We start from the raw sequence: 19,500 nt of genomic DNA, 5'->3' as shown, positions 1-19,500 counted from the left end.
TGTGTGTGTGTGTGTTGATGTCGTGTTGTTATTTGGCGTAGAAACCATAGAGGAAACCATGTGACCTGCTGTGAAGCTGTTGTTTTTGGTTCATTTTCAAACTTCAAACTTCAACCTTTTTACTGTTTATTTTGTTAAATTAAATTTTATTTTATTCCTCACTTTTTGGTTCTGGTTCTAATTCATCATCCGTGTCTGATCTCACACACGGGATCCCGTCTTTTTTTGGTTCCTCCTGTGCCTCCCCCCGCACCCCCCCCCTGTATCTGCAATGCAGCAGCACTGCAAGCTCTGTCTGCGGGACCAGGGCTTGGCTTTGCCAAAGGAGACACTCGTCTACTCTCTCTCTCTCTCTCTCTGTCTCTCTCTCACCTTTCTGGCCAAACAAACAGCTCCCTCGACAACAACTGCCTGGTCATGACTCTTCAGTTTCTTAAAGATTTACTGTCGCTCCTCGACCTGCCGCAGCGTTTTGCATTTCAAACAGCGTTCAGAGAAGAAGCTGCAAACTCTGCAGTGTCAGCGCGTTCCCCCGAGTGACAGAGTCTGAGGTCACACTTAGAGCCGGGCGGTGAACGCCTGAAGGTGTAGATCAGTGACAGTCACTGTCACTGACTGTAGTTCTGTGATGATGGGTGTAAGAAGAAGTCAGTTTGTCCTTGACCTCATCAAGGTCAAGAACATGATCCACACCAGGGCCGGCTCCAGACTTTCTGGTGCCCCCGGGGTTGAGGCTTGGCGCCCAAACCCCGCCCCCCTCAAATATTACTGGACGACAACCACACGACAGACCACCGGGGTTTAATTGTCATATTATACATATTATTAAATAACAGTAAAAACAACAACCCCAGAGCTGTGGCTCAGGTCTGGGGCAAATATTTAAAAAGCTCCTGCCAGCTCTCAGAGTGTGAATAATAACATCTGACGATACGATGTGTATCACAATACAGGGTAACGATACGATATACTGCGATACTATAGTCTCAGACTCTGTTCCGTCTGAACACCAGGGGGTGATTCACTGCTACGTGATGATCTGCTGGATGTATTTTCTTCTAGAACAATCCTAAAATCCTCTCTCCTCATTCTCTCTTGGTCTCAGATGGGAAGAGGAATACACCATGAGGATGGACCTGCAGCAGAAGATCGCCGACCTTCAGGAGGTAACGATCCCACAGTCGGACAAACAGCCGAGGAAAACAAAGCACTCACTTCACATTCATCACAGCCTTTCAGTCCTGACGCTGTCGACCAGCCATCACAGTCGGCAGCATCACATCTCATTCATTTTAAACAGAAGATGATCCTCCTGTCAGCTAATGCACTGTCACTGCGACACTGTGTCTGTCTGTGCGATGATTGGCTGGTCTTGAACACCTTCTGTAATCTGTGCCAGACGTCAGCAGTTGACCACAAACAAACGGTCAGTGCAGTAACCAGTGTTAAATCATGTATGAATAGGTCGACAGGAAGAGGAGGCGACGATGATGTCATCAGACGGAGCTACAGCTCCCAAAGGAAGTCGTGCTTTTAGGGACTCGGGTTTCACTGATGTCTCTGCAGATCAAAGACGGGGAGGAGTTTCCAAAAATAAAATGTAGTTGAATCAATTCTGTACAACTGGTTCCTGTGCCTTTACCTTTAAATGCTAATGAGAATCAAGAATCAAGTATTTGTATTGGGTACCTGCAGCCTCTCTGAGCCCCCCCCCCATTTACTCAGTTTACCTAGTTACCATAGTAAAATGTTACATCTTAGTCTGTTTCCTGTCGCTGTTTTTTTTTTTACATCATTCCCTGCTGTGTCAGAAGGTGAAAAACACACTTTAACTCAGGTTGACCTCACTGACCTTTTTGAGCTCATCACTGACCCTGTAAAACCCCAGGTTTTCTTCAGGACTTTGATGCAGGAGTCAGCAGATGGCAGCAGAGTTTCCGATCAATAAGAGCAGCATCACCGTGATGGAAGGACTGGAAGAAATCCATGACTAAAACAGAAGTTTATTTACTAAGTTGATCTGGCCGGCAGCCATGTTGACGGTGAACGGTGTCTGTCCCTCAGACTGGACTGGACCATAAGAGGTTCTGGAGGCCGAGGCGTCAGCAGTGACTCAGTCCCTCATACAACTGTACTTCACATTAGAGTATCACTTTACTACATGATGTAACCTGTGTGTGTGTGTGTGTGTGTGTGTGTGTGTTGTTCTACAGGACCTGCAGGAGAGTGAAGGTTGTCAGGATGAGCTGGCTCTCAGAGTTCAGCAGCTGAAGGCCGAGCTGGTTCTGTTCAAGGGTCTCATGAGCAACGTGAGCATCAAACCACCAACACACACTGTATACGGCCGGGCTGCTGTTGTCGTTGTTGTTGTTGTGGTTGTTGTTGTTGTTGTTGTTTTTGTTGTCGTTGTCGTCGTCGTTGTTGTTGTCGTTGTTGTTGTCGTTGTCGTTGTCGTCGTCGTCGTCGTTGTTGTTGTTGTTGTTATTGTCGTTGTCGTTGTCGTTGTTGTTATTGTCGTTGTCGTCGTCGTTGTTGTTGTTGTTATTGTCGTTGTCATTGTCGTTGTTGTCGTTGTCGTCGTCGTCGTCGTTGTTGTTGTTGTTATTGTCGTTGTCGTCGTCGTTGTTGTTGTTGTTATTGTCGTTGTCGTTGTCGTTGTTGTCGTTGTTGTTGTTGTCGTTGTTGTCGTTGTTGTTGTTGTGGTTGTTGTTGTTGTTGTTGTTGTCGTTGTTGTGGTTGTTGTTGTTGTTGTTGTTTTTGTTGTCGTTGTCGTCGTCGTCGTCGTTGTTGTTGTTGTTATTGTCGTTGTCATTGTCGTTGTTGTCGTTGTCGTTGTTGTCGTTGTTGTTGTTGTCGTTGTTGTCGTTGTTGTTGTTGTGGTTGTTGTTGTTGTTGTTGTTGTATCTCTCCCAGACGTCGTTCTCCTGATGGTTCTGTCTGGCTCTCCCGTCTCTCCAGAACCTGTCGGACCTGGACAGTAAGATCCAGGAGAAGGCCATGAAGGTGGACATGGACATCTGCCGGAGGATTGACATCACCGCTCGTCTCTGTGACGTGGCTCAGCAGAGGAACTGTGAGGATGTGATCCAAATGTACCAGGTACCGGGGTTTGACCTCACACTTCACGTTCTCTGGCCAGACTAAAAACATTTATTATTATTTATTTCCACTGCATCTTAACGTTTTGCAGAAACAAACCATTTCATAAATCTGTGATTTTATTCACTGTCTGTGGTGTCGTCTCCTAGTAACAGAATCTGGACCTTGTGTCTACAGGTGCCTAACAGCCAGTCCACCTTAAACTGCCGTCGGAAACAAACTCCTCTGTCGTTTAACGGCAGCGAGTGTGACGAGCCTGTGAGCACGTCTGAAAGTGACGGGGGCGTGGTCAAAGACGAGGAGCACCGCGGCTCCTCGGCCAATCAGATCAACGAGGAGATGCAGAGGATGTTGAACCAACTGTGAGTGGACCACCTTAAAATATCAAATATCAAATAACCAACTCCACTGGTCGTCTGTCTGCATCAGCGTGTGTGTGTGTGTGTGTGTGTGTGTGTGTGTGTTTTCATCCAGACGTGAGTGTGAGTTTGAAGACGACTGTGACAGTCTGGCCTGGGAGGAGACTGAAGAAACGCTGCTTCTTTGGGAAGACTTCCCAGGATGCACTTTGCCTCCTGACCCCACCCACCCAACGGGAGAGGTTGGTTGTTGGTTGTGTTTACACGTTACATTTTTGTGGGTTGATGTGAGTCATTTAAGAAGAAGATTAGAAGGAATTTGTTACAAGATTTTTTTAAATAAGTTTAATCACATTTAAACATTTGCAGATTAGTTCAAACCCACAGTTTGTAGCCTCTGCTGGAACAGCTGTGTAAGGACATGAACTCAAAGCTGATTGGACAGAAATGCCACAGTGTCTGACTGGTAACTCACCACCAGTCAGACCAACACATCTCAGCTGCTGAGTCCTCCTTTATTTCAACACATGTAATCTGAGTCTGTCCATCAATGAGAAATGCTCACCCTCCCCCCCATCTCCCCCCCTCTTCTCCAGCAGGAAGACACTCTGGAAAAAGTCATTAGTGACACAGAGTGTCTGTTCAAGTCCCGAGAGAAGGAGTACCAGGAGACCATCGACCAGATCGAGGTCAGATCTCTGTTAATTATAATTATTTTATTGTGATTTTAAATGCTCGTTTGTGTGTGTTAGTATTCATTTTTCTAGTCTTGTATATGAATTTAAAAATAAATAAATAAATTCAGCAGTCAGACCTGTCTCTCTCTCTCTGTGTCTGACTGTAGCTGGAGTTAGCCACGGCCAAGAGTGACATGAACCGACACCTGCACGAGTACATGGAAATGTGCTCCATGAAGAGAGGCCTGGACGTCCAGATGGAGACCTGCAGGAGACTGATCACACAGAGCGGAGACAAGTACAAACACACACACACACACACACACACACTATTCTTTAACCTTACAGCTGCAGCTGCTGGATGCCTTCACAAATGCACCCACTTTTCCCCGAGTGTCAGTTTTTAATAACTTCAAACTGACAGAGTCACTGCAGGTATTTGGGTCTGTGAACGTCGGCAGGTTTTTACCTTTCTGTAGCGACTGATAAGAACGTCGGGATGACATGTTTTCCAAAGTTAAATAGATCCACTAGGTGGCAATATTGCAGCCCACAAGTTGTTGTTTTTATGTGGTTAAAACCTGACATGGTGAAAACTGCTGTGTCAGCACGAACTCTGTATTTACCATGGAATAACGTTAGGATCTCAAGTCAGGAATACTGAAAGCCGAGTGCTGACAGCTCAGACTTTCACACTCCAGTTGTGGTGGTGGTGTTTTAACGTTTTATTTTCCCCTCTCTGTGTCGCAGCGGCTCCGCGGCTCCTTCGTCCTCAGACGAGAGCGACCAGAGAGAAAATGACAAGTCCTCGGCATCACCGTCGTCCTCGTCCAACAACGGCAGGTCTTGACATCCCCTCAAGCCCGCAGTCATGTGACCTCCACTGCATCTAATTATCAACCTCCACATCAACGCAATATATCCTAGCAGCTAACGCCACACCTCGTTTACATCCGCTCGTCCTCATCGTCCAGACTCGCATCATCCTGGGACGGAGCTGTGAAAATGTTGTGCCACCGAGTGACTCTTGAAAATCGGCGTCAGGCGGCAGGAATGATGTCACTCTGCATATGAGGCAAGACTTTTTCACTCCACAGTAACCATCAACCAATAACCTGCACACACCAATCTGTATCCACCATACTGCACATGTCAGAGTCAGAGTCGGAGTCCGTTGTCCGGCTCTGGTTCTTTACGTCATCGTCACCAAAGGTTAAAGGTCGGTGGTCTTGGTAGTTACAACGTGAGAGAGCGCCACTGTGATTTTCTTTATTTGTTTGTGATTGTTGTAGAGGAGAACGAACAGGAGCTTTTACAGAATGACATGATGTCAAAGATCAGCGTTTTACTGCCCCCTAGCTGCAGAACTTCATCATAACAATCATAACATCCTCGCATCAATTAATTATAAAACACAAAAATAATTTTAAAAAAATAAAACGAACAAGCAAAAATGACATCATCTGTGTGAACAGGAAGTGCAGCAGGCGCTAGGCTGACTGACGTGCTGCGTCTACTTTGGACAAGTTAGGGACTCCTCTGTGTGATTCAGGTCAGTTTGACTGTAAAGTCCACGTGAGCAGCACCTTCTCAGCACCGTCACCTCAGTACCAGCATCTGTGGATACTTCAGCTCAGCTCAGGTACACGCGTTATCGTTACCAAAACATTCAAAGTCAGAAAAAGCTCAGCCTTGAAGTACAACCACTGAATATTCTGGCTGTTTTCAACACGTATCTCTGTCGTACTGATGTCACTGAGTCGTAGGAAAATACAGTCGTGAGAGGAACGAAAACATTCAGCTGTTGTTCTTCCTCCGCCTGTTGGATACAACGATTGTAGTGTTTGTAGAGTCTCCATCACTTCCTTCCTAATGTGATTCAGACTCATTGTCTTGATCTGTTTTGAATTTGGGTCAATAAAGTCTGACCTGGTGAAACATTCCTTTCCCACAGTGGTTAGGCAAATGTTGGTCAATACAGGAAGTGGCTGAAGAGAACAGACGTGTGACTTATTGAAGAAACACGAGTTGGTGTCCAAATCATGTTGCATTACATTTTCCTTTGTATTTTTTAACTTTTGTTTTCATTTAAATTACAATTGACATTTTCCAGTCGTGTTGAACAACAGATATGAGAACTCAAGATGACTTTTTCTCTCAGTGGTACTCGGTGAACAAACATGAATCAGCGCCCAACAATCGAATTGTTTGTGTTCTGTTCAACTGTCATCTCCGTCTGGGAAACACGAACGCAGCTGATCTGGAGTTAGCTTTGACGGACAGGTGTCACACAGGAGCTGTGGATGAGTTTTATTTTCAGTATATATATTTCAGTAATGCTTTAGTGTACGAGCAAGGTTGCATGGTGAATGTTTTTACGGATGAGGTGCGATGGTGGAAAAATATTGTATGTAATTTCGCTGGTAAGTGCCAAAATGAAGGTAACTTCATTATAAATAAGCAGAAAAATGCTGAAAAAAAAAATGAATTCAATATAGCTGCTGAAGCTATTCTACCACGGTGCTTGATGTATATAACTAAACCTATTTTTGAGCCTATAAAACTATCAAAGTTTGCACATAGAAAGGAAAAGCAGAGCAAAAATGTATAAAACAATCATTACCGATTCTGGCAACGCACTACAAATAGAAAATTATATTTCTTCTATTTGCATTTCCTCACTTTTTAAACATTACATTGGGGTTACTGAAACAACGAAGGTGAACAAATACCTCATTTTTATTTTATTTACTTCAGGCACATTGATACATGATTCGCTCACACACTCACTGCTGCTGTAAAACTGTAAATACAGAGGGCGTCCTTCATCAGAGCTTTATCATCATGTGTCTAAATGAAGTCCCGACTGCGAGTTACCTCCAGGTGATTTTGTGTTTTGTCTGTTTTCCTCATAACTCTTCAGATGAACTGAGGAACTGACTGAGCAGGTTTTATTTTGATCCACTGAGTGAGCCTCTGTATGCATGTGCTAATGTGCGTGTTCTTTTGTTTTTTGGTGTGTAAATGTACTGTGAGTTTAGATTTACTGGGACAACATGTACCACACGCAACACAACTATCATATTATTTAGATATTTTGACATTGACGAGTCTTTGAAGAGTAACCCTAACAGAAGTGTAGTAGCTGTATGAAGTCGGTGGGCTACACCGAGTGGGTTTCCAATTAGAGGCAGTTTAAAACTACTTACGGTTTAAGACATGAATTATTTATGCAAATGCTTTAGCGAAACGACTGTATGACGGCTTTGATGTATGTGTAAAGGAAATACAGCCTTGAAAATGTATATATCTATAAATAAAGTCACGATTAAAGATTGCACAGAGAATGTATACAAATGTTACAAAGGAAGAGAAAAGCTCACACGGATGTTAACGCGTGACAGCGTAAACCTTGTCATGGAGGTTGTTTACTTCTGCTAACAGCAATGCCCTAAAACATGTGGATCACATCCGGTGTCATAAAACAGGTTCATGATCAAACTGAATGTAGATCCAGAATTCCAGATGTGATGCTGCAGCTTTAAACATCAAGGCAAAGCCAAAACGCTTCGCTGCAGAGCAACAATATGTAATGTGTCAAGAGACGGAAAGAATAAAAACTGAAGATGAAACTGAAGAACATGTGGATGGTGTGATTTTGTTCAATGATTTGGGTTTATTGCACGATTGGCCAGATAGTGGGAGAGTGGCTATTGCACTTGCCTTACAGCAAGAAGACCCTGTTATATAAGTAGTTGGAAACCTGCGGACTTTGGGTCAAGTACCGACCGTACGACTCACCACCAAAATTTCATTCATAGATTTGTATTTTAAAAAGGCCGCTAAAAATGTAGACGTCGATGTAGATGTAAACGTCAATTATTATGACGAAATTGTGTCATCGCGATATTTGTATTGACTTGTTTAGAAAGTTAATATCCGTCAACATCGCCTCTGATTGACTACAACCGATTGCCGTGGTCGTTGCTTTAAACGAGTGACATCAAACTGCACACATTGGCACAACATGCGTATTGTGTCAAATAAAAGCAAAAATAATTGTTACGTACTTCGCCATTGACTGCTGGAATAAATACTTTAAAATGTCTACTTAAAGTGGCTTCTATGTTTTATTGTGTGGCATTTGTAGAGACGACTTTTTTTTCTCGCGAGATGTAGCACCGCGGCAAATAAATGTTGGACAAGAAAGGAGGTTTCTACGAAATATGGCATTTCGTCAGAAGAAAAATGGACAAGCGATGTTTTTGTTTTTATTAAACTCCCCACTTGGTTGTGAAATATTGACGGCGATGAAGAAGTCCGAAGTGAATCGATGTTATAATACAGAGCTAAGAAGCTAAAATGCTAGCCTGATGAAGGCGCCGAACTCCGTCGGAGTTTGGATGCACAACAACCTGCAGAGGCGACGTCAAGTGGACCGCTTTTGTGGTGAGTGAATTGATAGTAAAGTTGCTCTGTACCTCAGTCACTCAGTGGCTGATGTACTGTATTTTATGTACATGCTATGATGGTGATCGGAGTTACAATTAAAAGTTGTAGTCTCATTAACGATAGGGCAGCTGTCGAATGATAACAATTAATCACGATTAATCATGGTTAATCGAGAAAGATCAACATTAAATATGACAATTTCTTTCTCTACATTGCTGGAACAGACAGAACAACAACAGCAGCTACAAACATTTACAAATACTGTGTTTCTTCCATTCATAAATCAGTTTCTTCATCCATTCCTTCTCTGTCGACCATGTTAGTGGTCGCACGACTCAGTGCCAGCCGATGATATTTTCTCGACACTGATTTACAACAAGTAACATGCCACTGAGCAACTTCTTTCCATAGGAAAACGTGACTTTGACAAATACATCCAGTGCCTTGGTTCCATTTGTGTTTCTCAATGAAAGGGTTGTTGTGTCACTGTTTCATGTCAGGGCTGCAGTTTGTAGACTCAGAACTCATCTTGGACACTTGAGTCATATGTCAATAGGTTGGTCACATTTCCCACATACTTCCTGGACAGGCTTGGACACGTCGTCATCCTTGGGGCACTGAAGCACTGATGGTTTTTAAAGAAATGTGAAATAAAGTGGACAAAAAGAAAGAAAAAGGTAGACCATAGTCATGGTTAAAACAAACTATTAGCCGTGCATTTCAAATAAAACACAAAGTTAATGAGATCTAATGTATTTAATGACAGTCTACTCACCACGCCTGGATCTGATCCAATGCAGAAATGGCTTTAATTTTGTTATAACAAAGAGTGCAGTAACTGAACACAGGAGGGCCGTAACAACCAGGAACCACACTGTGTCTGCAGGAAAGAAGGAGAGAGACGTTGAGGACAAGAGTCCATGAACCAACACCGAGTCTAATGGCTTCATCAGTGTGGAACAGGACTGTACCCAGGATCGGCTTAGTGGACACAACTCTTTGTGTGAAGAGGGTCTTGGAGGTGAAAACTATAAATGATAAATAGATGTCTTGATATCCCTGCTCAGACCCCCCCCCCTCCCCCCACTATTGTGAAAAGAATCTTTTAAAGTCTTTGTCACACACCTGTAGTGGTGGTGGGAGGCTCCGTGGTAGTGTGTGGATCCAGAACACACACTGTGCAGCGTCTGTTGTCCTTGCACCTGTAGCCAGCTTTACATCTGCACACAGCGTTGTGTGTGCCGTTACAGTGTGATACATACTCAGTTGTTACTGTGGGGAAAAAAACAGACAAATGGTTTTTTTTTTGTATTTTTTTGCTAACATTAAAATTTTAAATCATCTCGGTTAAAATTAAATGTTTAGAAGAGCTCATTTTACTGTTCAGAGACAAACAGTCAGTCCTTCAAAATAAACATGGGATGGATGTAAATGTATCTGTGTGATGACAAGAATCTGATGATAATAAAAGAAACATCAATGAACATTCAATGATGCAATTCCGGCACAACCTGTACAGAATGTTAACTGGTGTCATGGATAAAGAACGACCAGAGAAGATTATATAAAAGATGAATTAAATGAAAGATTCACAGTTAAAGTTGAGGACCATCAGTGCTCAGTGGTGACGGTCCTTGTAAATGCTTACATTTTCATACGTTCGTACACATACTTTCTCGCTGCTGTGTGCTTTCCCTCGTCTGTGTGACATTTAAAACAAGCACAGCAGGCTGTTTTGCTGAGCCGTAGCAGCTGCGTAGACCAGGGTTATCAGAAATGACATTTGTGTCTGCAGCTTTTTCCGATGTTTACCACATTTTAGGGTTTTTTTCCCCCAGACATAAGAGCGCTCTACTTTTTTTCGAATGCCTCCTTCGACGGTGTGATGTTGCTGACAGTTGAGCAGCCCCCCAAACCCTTCTTCTATCTTTGTGTGTCCCACCATCTACACAGAATGGGAAATCCCCTGCTTTTAGTGCCATTGGGCAAACACACACTTCTCTAGAGTTACAACATAGTTTCATCATGAGTTGACATTTGACTGAGTTGCTGGTCACATCAAATGTTGAAAAGTCATTCTTGACATTGTTCAACTCCAGAAACAAAATCATTTCTCAAAACTACCATCAAAGATAACAAACTCATACCTCCTCGTCCTAAAACTGCGTACTCTCTTACTCTTGATGTCAGACTGAAGTAGTTTGGAGTACAGATGTCCAACGACCTCCAGTACCCCTGCCCGTTTACTATAGGATCTTCTAGCATCATTGCCACGTCACCATGATAACGACGCTGTTCAAACGCATGACAACTGTTTCCTGCAGCCAATGAAAAACTGACACAGATGCATCACCATCCCATCTACAGTCTACTCCATGTGCAAGGCACCAGGACTAGAACCAGGGACTTAAGTTCAAAAACAACACAAACATATAGCGTACATTTTCCCTGCAAAGCACCAGAGGGAGTCCAGGTACCACAAGATGTACACACACCATAACTTGAGAAACCCTTTAGAAAAACAATTCACTTGTTTTGTTCAAATCCCCAATTAGTAACCAAATCAGCTCAACTTTTTTTTACCAATGCTAAAGTAATAATTTCTATTTTTTTGTTGTTGTTTTTATTATGACTTTTTTATTTCAAAGTGGAATTACTCACAATTGTCGCATTCTTCACACCGTTTGCACCACAGGTCTATGTTGTACGAGTCGCTGTATAAGTTCTCTGAACAATTCCCGCACTTGGTGCCGCAGGTGTTTTCGAGACGTGCCTGCATATATGTCCCTGTGCACAGTAGAAGTTCAAACAATTAAAAAGACTCTTTACTAAAACGTTGACTCATGGATATCGCTGCAGAGACGTCCTACCTGGTTTACACATTTCACAGCAGAACCTGGGCGACTCTGACGGCCAGGCGTACTGGCTCGGACTGCACTGAAGTGAGAGCTCGGCGCAGAGGAAAGGCAGACAGCACAGGAGAGTAAACCACACGTAACGTGTCTGCATCTGCGGGGAAAACGAAAACAAGAAAAAGGAAGAAAGGAAGGAGGAGGACGAGCAGAAAGGAAAAGATGAAGAAAAAGGAGGAGTGTGAGTAAAAGTTCTCTTTCACGGTGGCGTTTTACTACAGACAAATCCAGTCAGTGAAAACTTGAAATATATAATTCTGTAAGAAAGATTAAAAAAAGGAAAAAACACAAAAGAGAACATTCTAATACTAATAAAAGTTCTGGCTTTTTTTTTTCAAATGTCACATACTGTGTTACTTACCCTGGAGCAGAAGATGAGGTGTAACCTTGTCGCCTGGGACCCTCTCTGTACGAGACTGCACAGGGGACTAAACCGTGTCAGGGGTTTCATAGAACTGGAGGTGACTCATTATGAAACACTAAGACACTGAGAGTCTCTGCTCTGTCATCCGGTCCTCGTCGACCCCCCATTGATTCGAACCAAGAAAGCTGCTCTCCTTCAGCCGCTTTTTGAATTCTTTTTTCCACAGGAACCTTTTCTCTCATTTTAGTCCAAATCAAACTCGCGGCTCTAGAAGGTCTTTAACCACCTATATTACAATTTCCTCTTCCAGAGAGCTCTGCAGTTAAACACCTTTCCTGGAAATGATGGTACTGAGAAGCTGATGGTAATCACAGTGACACACCAGTGACTAATTAAAAGGTCTATTACAAATTCAGAAACAACTGACTAAGAGTGTTTACTTTTAGTAATGGCATGAGAAGAAACTTGAGATGGATATATATATGTATATACATATATATATATGTATATACATACATATACATATATATATAGTTGGTTCCACAGTGTAGCAGTTAGCACGCCTGGCTCGGAAGCGGAGAGTCCTGGGTTCGATTCCCAGAGGAACCACATGCTTGGCGCTTGCTGGGGGCTTAGTGGTTAAGGAAGCAGACTTGGGTCTGGAAGGGTTCCAGGTTCGAGTCCACCAGCTGCCAAGTCACCACTGAGGTGCTCTGAGCAAGGCACCGTCCCCACACACTGCTCCCCAGTGGGCGCCTAAAGCCACTGTTTGGTGATGGGTTAAAAGCTGAGGTCACATTTGGTTGTGTGTTCAGTGGTGTGTGTCACGATGACGGAACAGCAACAACTTTTCCTAAAAATTGCCACGTATCTATTATGCACATGGATCACTGCGTTTGACCAAACCAGTAAACAACATAGAACGAGGGGGTGGGCCGTGGTTGGCCCACAGGCCTCGAGTTTGACATATGTGCTGTAAAGTGTATATAAATGAGAATAGGACCGAGTGATTTGGACTCTTCTTCTTCTTTTTCTTTCTGACTGACTGTGAGAAAGCTAACTGCGCTAAGTGCTGTGTGTTGTTCCTGCAGGTTTAGCGCCACCCAGACCACAGCATGTGAACGTGTCGAGTCAGTTAAGGCCACACACAGCATCGTTCTGGGTGGACCTCCATCAAAGCGTGACACTCGGTGCACATCAAACGGAGTTCAGTTATGACTTGACGAGAGATGACTTGGCAAGATACCTATCAGTGTGGTGATACGTGATGTCAGCTTTGATGTTTCGTGCAGTTCAACTGTAGGAATAGTTGTTAATGAAATACATAGGAACGTGCATGTTTACGTGGTGATTGTGTGAACGTGTGTCGTGAATGTATGAGAAACACGCTGGTATTTATTTAATCTTTGAAATGGAAGGATGTGGTTTTTCAAAGGAAGTATTTGTCTTGCTCTGCTGACAGAGCTTGTGTGCTTTTTTTTACGCTCACTGCTACACACTGCAGACTGGTAACTCTCCTGAACCGTCTTCACAGAATAAATAATATAATCCCAATAAAAACGTCTTTGTACTCCGAAAGTCGAAAAGTCCGGTAACAAACCTGTCTGAGTGTATGTGTATGAAGTGAGGACGTTCACTCTCCTCCCATAGTCCATGTCACATGGCAGCTGTAACATCCAGATTCCACACGCTGCCATTTGGGAATAAACAAAGAATTATTTCAACAATCACATTTTTCATTAAATGAACAAAGCACCAATTAACTTATAGTATTTATCCACAGGCACCATTTTATCTCCATCCTTTATCACCCTTACCTGCTTCAAATTTCATTGCGTCCAGTTGTTTTATGGTTGAGCCAATCAAAAACAAGACATGGTTTTGTGGAGTTTAAACCTCTCATCCCGGTCATCAGTGACTTGTTTCTTCTTCTTTGTCAAAGTCCTTTATGGAATCTAACCTGACAGTACGACCAGGCTTTACTGCAGGTCAGAGTTTGGTCGAACTGTTGTTTTTATGATAAATAGGATCGTCAGATCATAGAACTTACATAGAACTTATTAATCAATGCATGTCACTGAGGAAAAACATTTGTGTTCATGTGTGTCTCACTCTTCGTGTTTCCTATTGTTGTTTGGACAACGTCTTCTTTTGAGGACATTTCTCTGGTCCCCGCTGAGGACGAGGATTGTTAGGTTGAAGATTTGTTTTGCGTTAGGACTTCGTTCAGTTGTTGTGATGAATGTCAGTCTTTGGAGATGAATCATGTTTATCTGAAGTCAGTGTGAAGTACCCACAACACACAAAAACCTCTGAGTGTGTGTGTGTGTGTGTGTTCGTTCTTCTTGCCAAGTGAAATTCTCAATTCCTTGAAACGTACACGTGACGCAGTCTTTTTACAGTTTAGCCCCGCCTTCTCGTCGCCAGTCTTCCTTGGATCCTGCGCTCTGGGGGCTCTGTCTTGTGAAGTTTGAGTGTACGTTACAGCTACGTTAGGAATACCAGAGGTTCTGAGGTTCTGACTTGTGGAACTTAGGAGAAGCAGAGTCCCAGGACGTGTCTGCAGTTGTCCCGGTAAGTGACGGTAAAACTGCTTATACCTGCGCGTGGGCTGAGCGGAGTCATATTGGACTTATTGAGGCTACGGTGGGCGTAATGCGGTTCGAAGTGGCGTTAAACCGAAACCAAAGACAGAAGAGATAATAACTGTAAACTGTTGATTCTTGTCTCATCGTTTCACTGTGTACTCATCTAAAATCGTTTTTGTTAGAGTGACGAAATTCCGAAAACATCAGTTTGACTATTACTCATAAAATATGTGAATTTTGTTGTTTTTTTTTATACTGAAAGTAGTTCCTGTGAAATGAGTGACAAAATGACAAGAATAGTTGAATACAAGGAATTGGTTGTTTTGATTGATTATTTATGTGTTGGCAACAGTTCCACAGGTGAACGAGACACTAGAACTATTTGTTCCTTAAGTATCAGGAGTTTGATCGCGTCGTGTTGAGAGATCGAGGAGGAGCTCTGTCAGTTCAACTGGCATAGGTCCGTCTGTGGACTGGTCCGTCTGTGGACTTGTCCGTCTGTGGACTGGTCCGTCTGTGGACTTGTCCGTCTGTGGACTGGTCCGGCTGTGGACTGGTCCGTCTGTGGACTTGTCCGTCTGTGGACTGGTCCGGCTGTGGACTGGTCCGTCTGTGGTTCACGTTGAGACAGACAACTAATCGTTGTATTAGCCATGACTAATTTAACAGTGATTAAAACAGTGATAGTAGGACTAGTAATAAAGCGTCACTAATTAGTAAGACCCCCCCCCCCGCCTCACCTCCTCATGATGGTCCCCGATTTGTTGAATATTCTCATTTGAAAAGATGTTTAAAAAAATTAAAATATAAAGAAAAACAGAATAAATGTGTTGAGCTTTGTTATGGCGGAAATAAAACGTGTGTTTCCATGGAATTCATATTTGTCTTAGTGATTATTTTATTTCCTCGTGTTTTTTGCCACACCTCGACAACTGCTCCGTGAAAATGTTGTTTATCTGTAGCTCAATAAAGGTTCAGTGACCTTTGGTCCAGTTATTTCTAATAATACCACAATAGACTGAATGAATGCAAGAAAAATATAATGTTTAAGTCCCAATTATGAGGTCAATGACAGATTTAGTCCAGAACAAAAAAGCAATAATTAAATATTTGATATTCAGTAAATTAGTTTTTTTTTTTTAAACTTAGTTCCTTTTATCTTCGATAGAGTTCAACAGTTATAGATAAACTGATGGTATAATACAGTTTATCTGCGGGCAACTTAAAAAAAACAACAATATATTTATTGACAATAAAAGAAGGCCCCTCCTGTTGGTGGTGTTGTTGTGAGTTTCTACTGGTCAGAAAAAATGTTTGGTAAACGTGGAATAATCCTTGTGTTTTTCCTCTTCCTGTCAGAGACGTTTGACTGACTGTTTGTTGACTGTTGTGCAGATGGCTTCAGATGGACTGAGTTGAACCTGTCCCATCATGGAGGAAGTCGGTCACAGACACGTACACGCGCTCCTCCTGATGGTGAGAAAACCTGCGTAGAGCTGTGTGTCACTGAGGGACGCTGCCTTACTGATGACGCCACTTGTTTTGCAGTGTTTGTTCGTCCCCGTGTTAGGACAGGGTTCGGAGGAGCACACCTGTCCTCCAGAGGACTACAGCCCCAAGGCGGGGGTTTGTTGTAACAAATGCCATCCAGGTAGAGAAACGTTACTCAGAAGTGGAATGACGACACCGGCGCGTGTTGTCGGATGTTTCGTAAGGTTATTTTCCGTCTTTAGGATGTTAACGTTTGTCGTTCGTGTCTCCTAGGTTTCAAGCTCGTGGAAACGTGTAATGCTACTGGTCAGAGAAGTAATTGCGTCCCCTGTCCGCAGAGACAATTCATGGACAAGAAGAACTTCTTCCGCTACTGCAGAACGTGTCGACGGTGTAAAGGTAGAGCATCAGAGTCAAAAACTGAAGAAAAAAAAAGTCTGATCTCACTGATGACCTGGTTCCTAGCTGTCAATCACACAGTGTCCACTCGATGTCCAAACTAATTTAAAATTTGGTTTCAAAATTAATTATTGTGTTAATTTTTTTTTTTTTAACAACCCAAGTTTCTTATCATGAAATAAGTACCTTCACTGATACGTCGCTAGGCAGTGTTCCAGATGTGACATGGTTCTGTGGGTGTGACCTCAACCCAAAGTACAGTCAGGACACCAGGCAGGAAAGAAAAACTCAACATCAGTTTCTGTTTCTTATTTCTCAATAACAGAAGAATGAAACAAGTGTTTCTGTATTTAACAGAGTTGTCAGACAGACACTGTCGTCAACTCATCAACACTAATGGGTGAATCACAAAGTGCTTCCACTACCAACTGTTGTGCAAACGCACCGTGCCACTGGCTGCAGTGACGACCACTGTTCAGGGGAAAAGCCCAGACAGAAGTTCTGTTGACGTGTCATCTGTTCCCGTGAACTGATTTGACAACAGGCAGCGCTGAGCTCCAGTGGGTCCTCAGTGTGTCTGGTCTACCTGTGTGTGTCTTTGCAGCGACGGCCAGGTGGCGCTGTTTTAAAAAAACCTCTGAGTCAGTTTGATATTTTTCTAATCATTTTTGTTTCTGTCTCTTGAAAACTTTCCCGCAGAAATAAAAAAAGAATATGAGATATCTGCCTGTACAGCAGAAAGCAACACCGTGTGCCAGTGTAAGGACGGCTACTACAGGTACAACATCGACGCCGAGACGTATGAATGTCGCAAATGCTCCCAATGTCCGTCTGATGAAGAAGAAAAACACATTTGTAAGTGTTTTTCTTTTTCTTTTTTGTGACAATAATTTTAATGAAATCACAGGAGAGTGGATGTATATGTGTGTATGTATTTATGGACATGGATGTTCTTCTTCTCCTTCCTCAGGCACACCTCTGAACAACACCGTCTGTGAATGTAAGAAGAGTTTCTACAGAGTCAACAAGAAATGCCAACCTTGCAAAACGTGAGTTTCTTTCCATCCTGCCCTTTGGGGCAGAACTATTTCAGACTCTTCTGGGGAAGCTGGTTTGTGGAATAGAAACTTGCAACAAGCTTCCGATTTAGTTCTTTTTTTTTTTTCTACTCGTTTGGTGAGAGGCGAGAGAAGTGTGAGGTTGTAAAACTGGACGTAAAACTAGTTCTGGTGTCGTTTGTCAGACTTTGTGTCTTCAGGGCTGACATTGTGGAGGTTTATGTATTAAAGCTGTGTTGTAATAATGTAAAAGACTGAAGAGGAAGTTGTTTTAGAAGGTTAGAGAAACTAAAGGAAGTTGGGGCTAACATTAAAAAAAAAAAAAAAAACTCCTGTGCAGTGGTTTCTGTGAGGGTTTCACAATCGCTCGGCCCCGTTTACTGTGTGTGAGAAAAGAAGTTCTGGCCTTGTTAGCAAACACTTCCTTTCAACAAATGGCTACTTCCTCTTCAGTGCTGTTAAACGTCCTCTCTGTTCCCCACAGTTGTTCCTCTCAGTGCCCAGAGTGGTGTTCGTCAGCGACGACTCTGACTACAACGGGTGAGCACTTGTAACAGATACATAATTTACACTGACGGGAAAGTACGATGTTCTGGTGACAATAACACAGGAAGAGTGTAGAATGCCTCCACTGGGAGGCGCTAGAATAACAGGAAGATTTAAAAAAAGGAAAAAGCTAAGCAGGTTCAGGACAACTATGACCAACAATTATGATTAACATAAAGAGACAAAAAGTATGTGTTTTTTTAAAAACGTTTTTTTTTTTATTCCTGTCTTTTTGTTTCCTCCTGAAGCAGGTGACCCAGATAAAGTCTTCCTCGTCAACCTGATCGCTGGAATTGGAGTTCTTTCCCTGGTTCTGTTGGTGGTGGTGGTTCTGATCACGTACCTGGTCACGAAGCGCTTCACCCAGAACAAGCAGCTGACGACCCCCTCCCAACCTGTCGACACTTCCCCAGAAACATCCATGGTACAGCGTGACCTACAGACAACCACTGACTTCTTCTTCTTTTCTAATTTGTTTCTCAACCTTTTTTTTTCTTCCTTTTTCTCATCAGTTTTTGATCAGCCAGGACGAGGCTCCGTACAGCCCAGACCTGAACGCCGTGCCTGAAGACCATGTGGGGGGGCACCAACCGTCCAACCTGCCCGACTGTGTCCCTCTGGAGATCAACAGTGAGTACATTTGATATCAGCACGGCTGGGTGTGTCCTGGCTCAAACACACTGCCGCTCATTGTTATGACTTCCTTCCACTCTAATCACACCCACTCTCTCCTTCTACCGCCCCCCCCCCCTCCTCCCCCACAGTCTCTGAACTCATCTACACGGTTCTGGATCTGGTTTCTGTGCCGCAAGTGAAACAGCTGGTGCGTTTGCTCGGAGTGAGGGATACGGAAATCGAACAAGCCGAGATGGATTACCGCCACTGCCGCGAGGCTAACTACCAGATGCTGCGGATATGGGCCGAGAGAGGCGCTGGTCCGAGTGGAGCGGGACGAGGTGGGATCCTCCTCCACGGGCCTCTGTTGGAGGAGCTGTTGGAAAAACTGAGGGTGATGGCCCTGGGAGGAGTGGCCGAGCAGCTGGAGGACACATTTGGAATTCAGTAATCCACTACTGCCTGCTAGGTGGAGCTCATGAGACCAAGTATTGTTTGCTAAGGACAACCTGAAAAAAGACGCGGTGCTCAAACCAAAGAACCATGTTAGATATAAACCAGCATCGGTGATCACTAGTCAACTGATGTTAACCCATCAACTCCTGGCTGAGTAGACTGGACGTCACAGCCCGTTCTCAGGACCGTGGGTTTTTCATCTTTAAGTACTTTATCAAGGATAAGCAGAATACCAATGATGAACACCAGCCAACACAGGAGAAGTGGGCTGCACCCCACAGGACCTCGGTTCTAAAAGCCAAAGCTCTGATACCCTAACCCTTCTCAGGCCAAGGCTTTTCAAGTAGTGGCTCGCAGGCATTGCGTGGCCCAGGCACAACCTGACAATGGCCCAAAGAGGAAAGTTGTCCTATTTTCTGCAGTAGAACAGACCGTGAATGGAAGCATCGCAGCTAGCATCACAGCTAGCATCGCAGCTAGCATC

At 43.5% G+C, this 19,500-nt stretch overlaps 3 protein-coding genes across 7 annotated transcripts in view; 2 read left to right on the top strand and 1 right to left on the bottom strand.

Annotated features, from left to right (window-relative positions):
- The window catches only part of iffo1b (intermediate filament family orphan 1b), a 10,869-nt gene extending 3,545 nt beyond the window's left edge, over positions 1-7,324 (top strand). The window contains exons 2-9 of one of the 2 annotated variants that reach the window (XM_008322755.3): positions 1,106-1,166; positions 2,214-2,309; positions 2,959-3,099; positions 3,277-3,461; positions 3,574-3,700; positions 4,058-4,147; positions 4,303-4,433; positions 4,886-7,324. In XM_008322755.3, the coding sequence (XP_008320977.1) occupies positions 1,106-1,166; positions 2,214-2,309; positions 2,959-3,099; positions 3,277-3,461; positions 3,574-3,700; positions 4,058-4,147; positions 4,303-4,433; positions 4,886-4,985 (931 nt within the window). In that variant the 3' untranslated portion in view covers positions 4,986-7,324. Of the gene's footprint in view, positions 1-1,105; positions 1,167-2,213; positions 2,310-2,958; positions 3,100-3,276; positions 3,462-3,573; positions 3,701-4,054; positions 4,148-4,302; positions 4,434-4,885 lie in introns of both variants that reach the window. The other variant, XM_008322754.3, reaches the window with a different exon arrangement.
- Positions 7,140-12,356, bottom strand: cd27 (CD27 molecule). 2 transcript variants are annotated; one of them, XM_025061579.1, is made up of 7 exons: positions 11,861-12,356; positions 11,458-11,596; positions 11,249-11,374; positions 9,713-9,859; positions 9,559-9,615; positions 9,363-9,467; positions 7,140-9,212 (listed from the first exon to the last, which is right to left on the bottom strand). In XM_025061579.1, exons 1-7 carry the CDS (start codon positions 11,948-11,950, stop codon positions 9,130-9,132), a joined length of 747 nt encoding a protein of 248 aa, XP_024917347.1. In that variant the 5' UTR covers positions 11,951-12,356; the 3' UTR covers positions 7,140-9,129. The 2 variants fall into 2 exon arrangements, with proteins under 2 accessions (XP_024917347.1, XP_008320982.2); XM_008322760.3 differs by lacking the exon at positions 9,559-9,615 and having other exon boundaries at positions 11,861-12,353.
- A 1,933-nt stretch (positions 12,357-14,289) lies between these two features.
- tnfrsf1a (tumor necrosis factor receptor superfamily, member 1a) lies at positions 14,290-19,063 on the top strand. Of its 3 annotated transcripts, none has more exons than XM_017037943.2 (10): positions 14,290-14,437; positions 15,847-15,927; positions 16,000-16,102; positions 16,216-16,341; positions 17,041-17,196; positions 17,312-17,390; positions 17,884-17,939; positions 18,197-18,369; positions 18,458-18,575; positions 18,710-19,063. In XM_017037943.2, the coding sequence occupies exons 2-10, from the start codon at positions 15,883-15,885 to the stop codon at positions 19,009-19,011; spliced, it is 1,158 nt and encodes a 385-aa protein (XP_016893432.1). In that variant the 5' UTR covers positions 14,290-14,437; positions 15,847-15,882; the 3' UTR covers positions 19,012-19,063. The 3 variants fall into 3 exon arrangements, with proteins under 3 accessions (XP_016893432.1, XP_008320978.1, XP_008320979.1); XM_008322756.3 differs by having other exon boundaries at positions 18,194-18,369; XM_008322757.3 differs by having other exon boundaries at positions 15,811-15,927; positions 18,194-18,369.
- The last annotated feature ends 437 nt before the right edge of the window (positions 19,064-19,500 follow it).

This window comes from Cynoglossus semilaevis, chromosome 13, assembly GCF_000523025.1.
Source record: "Cynoglossus semilaevis isolate Cse_v1.0 chromosome 13, Cse_v1.0, whole genome shotgun sequence".
NCBI lineage: Eukaryota > Metazoa > Chordata > Actinopteri > Pleuronectiformes > Cynoglossidae > Cynoglossus > Cynoglossus semilaevis.
This window is presented reverse-complemented; position numbering and strand designations above follow the sequence as displayed.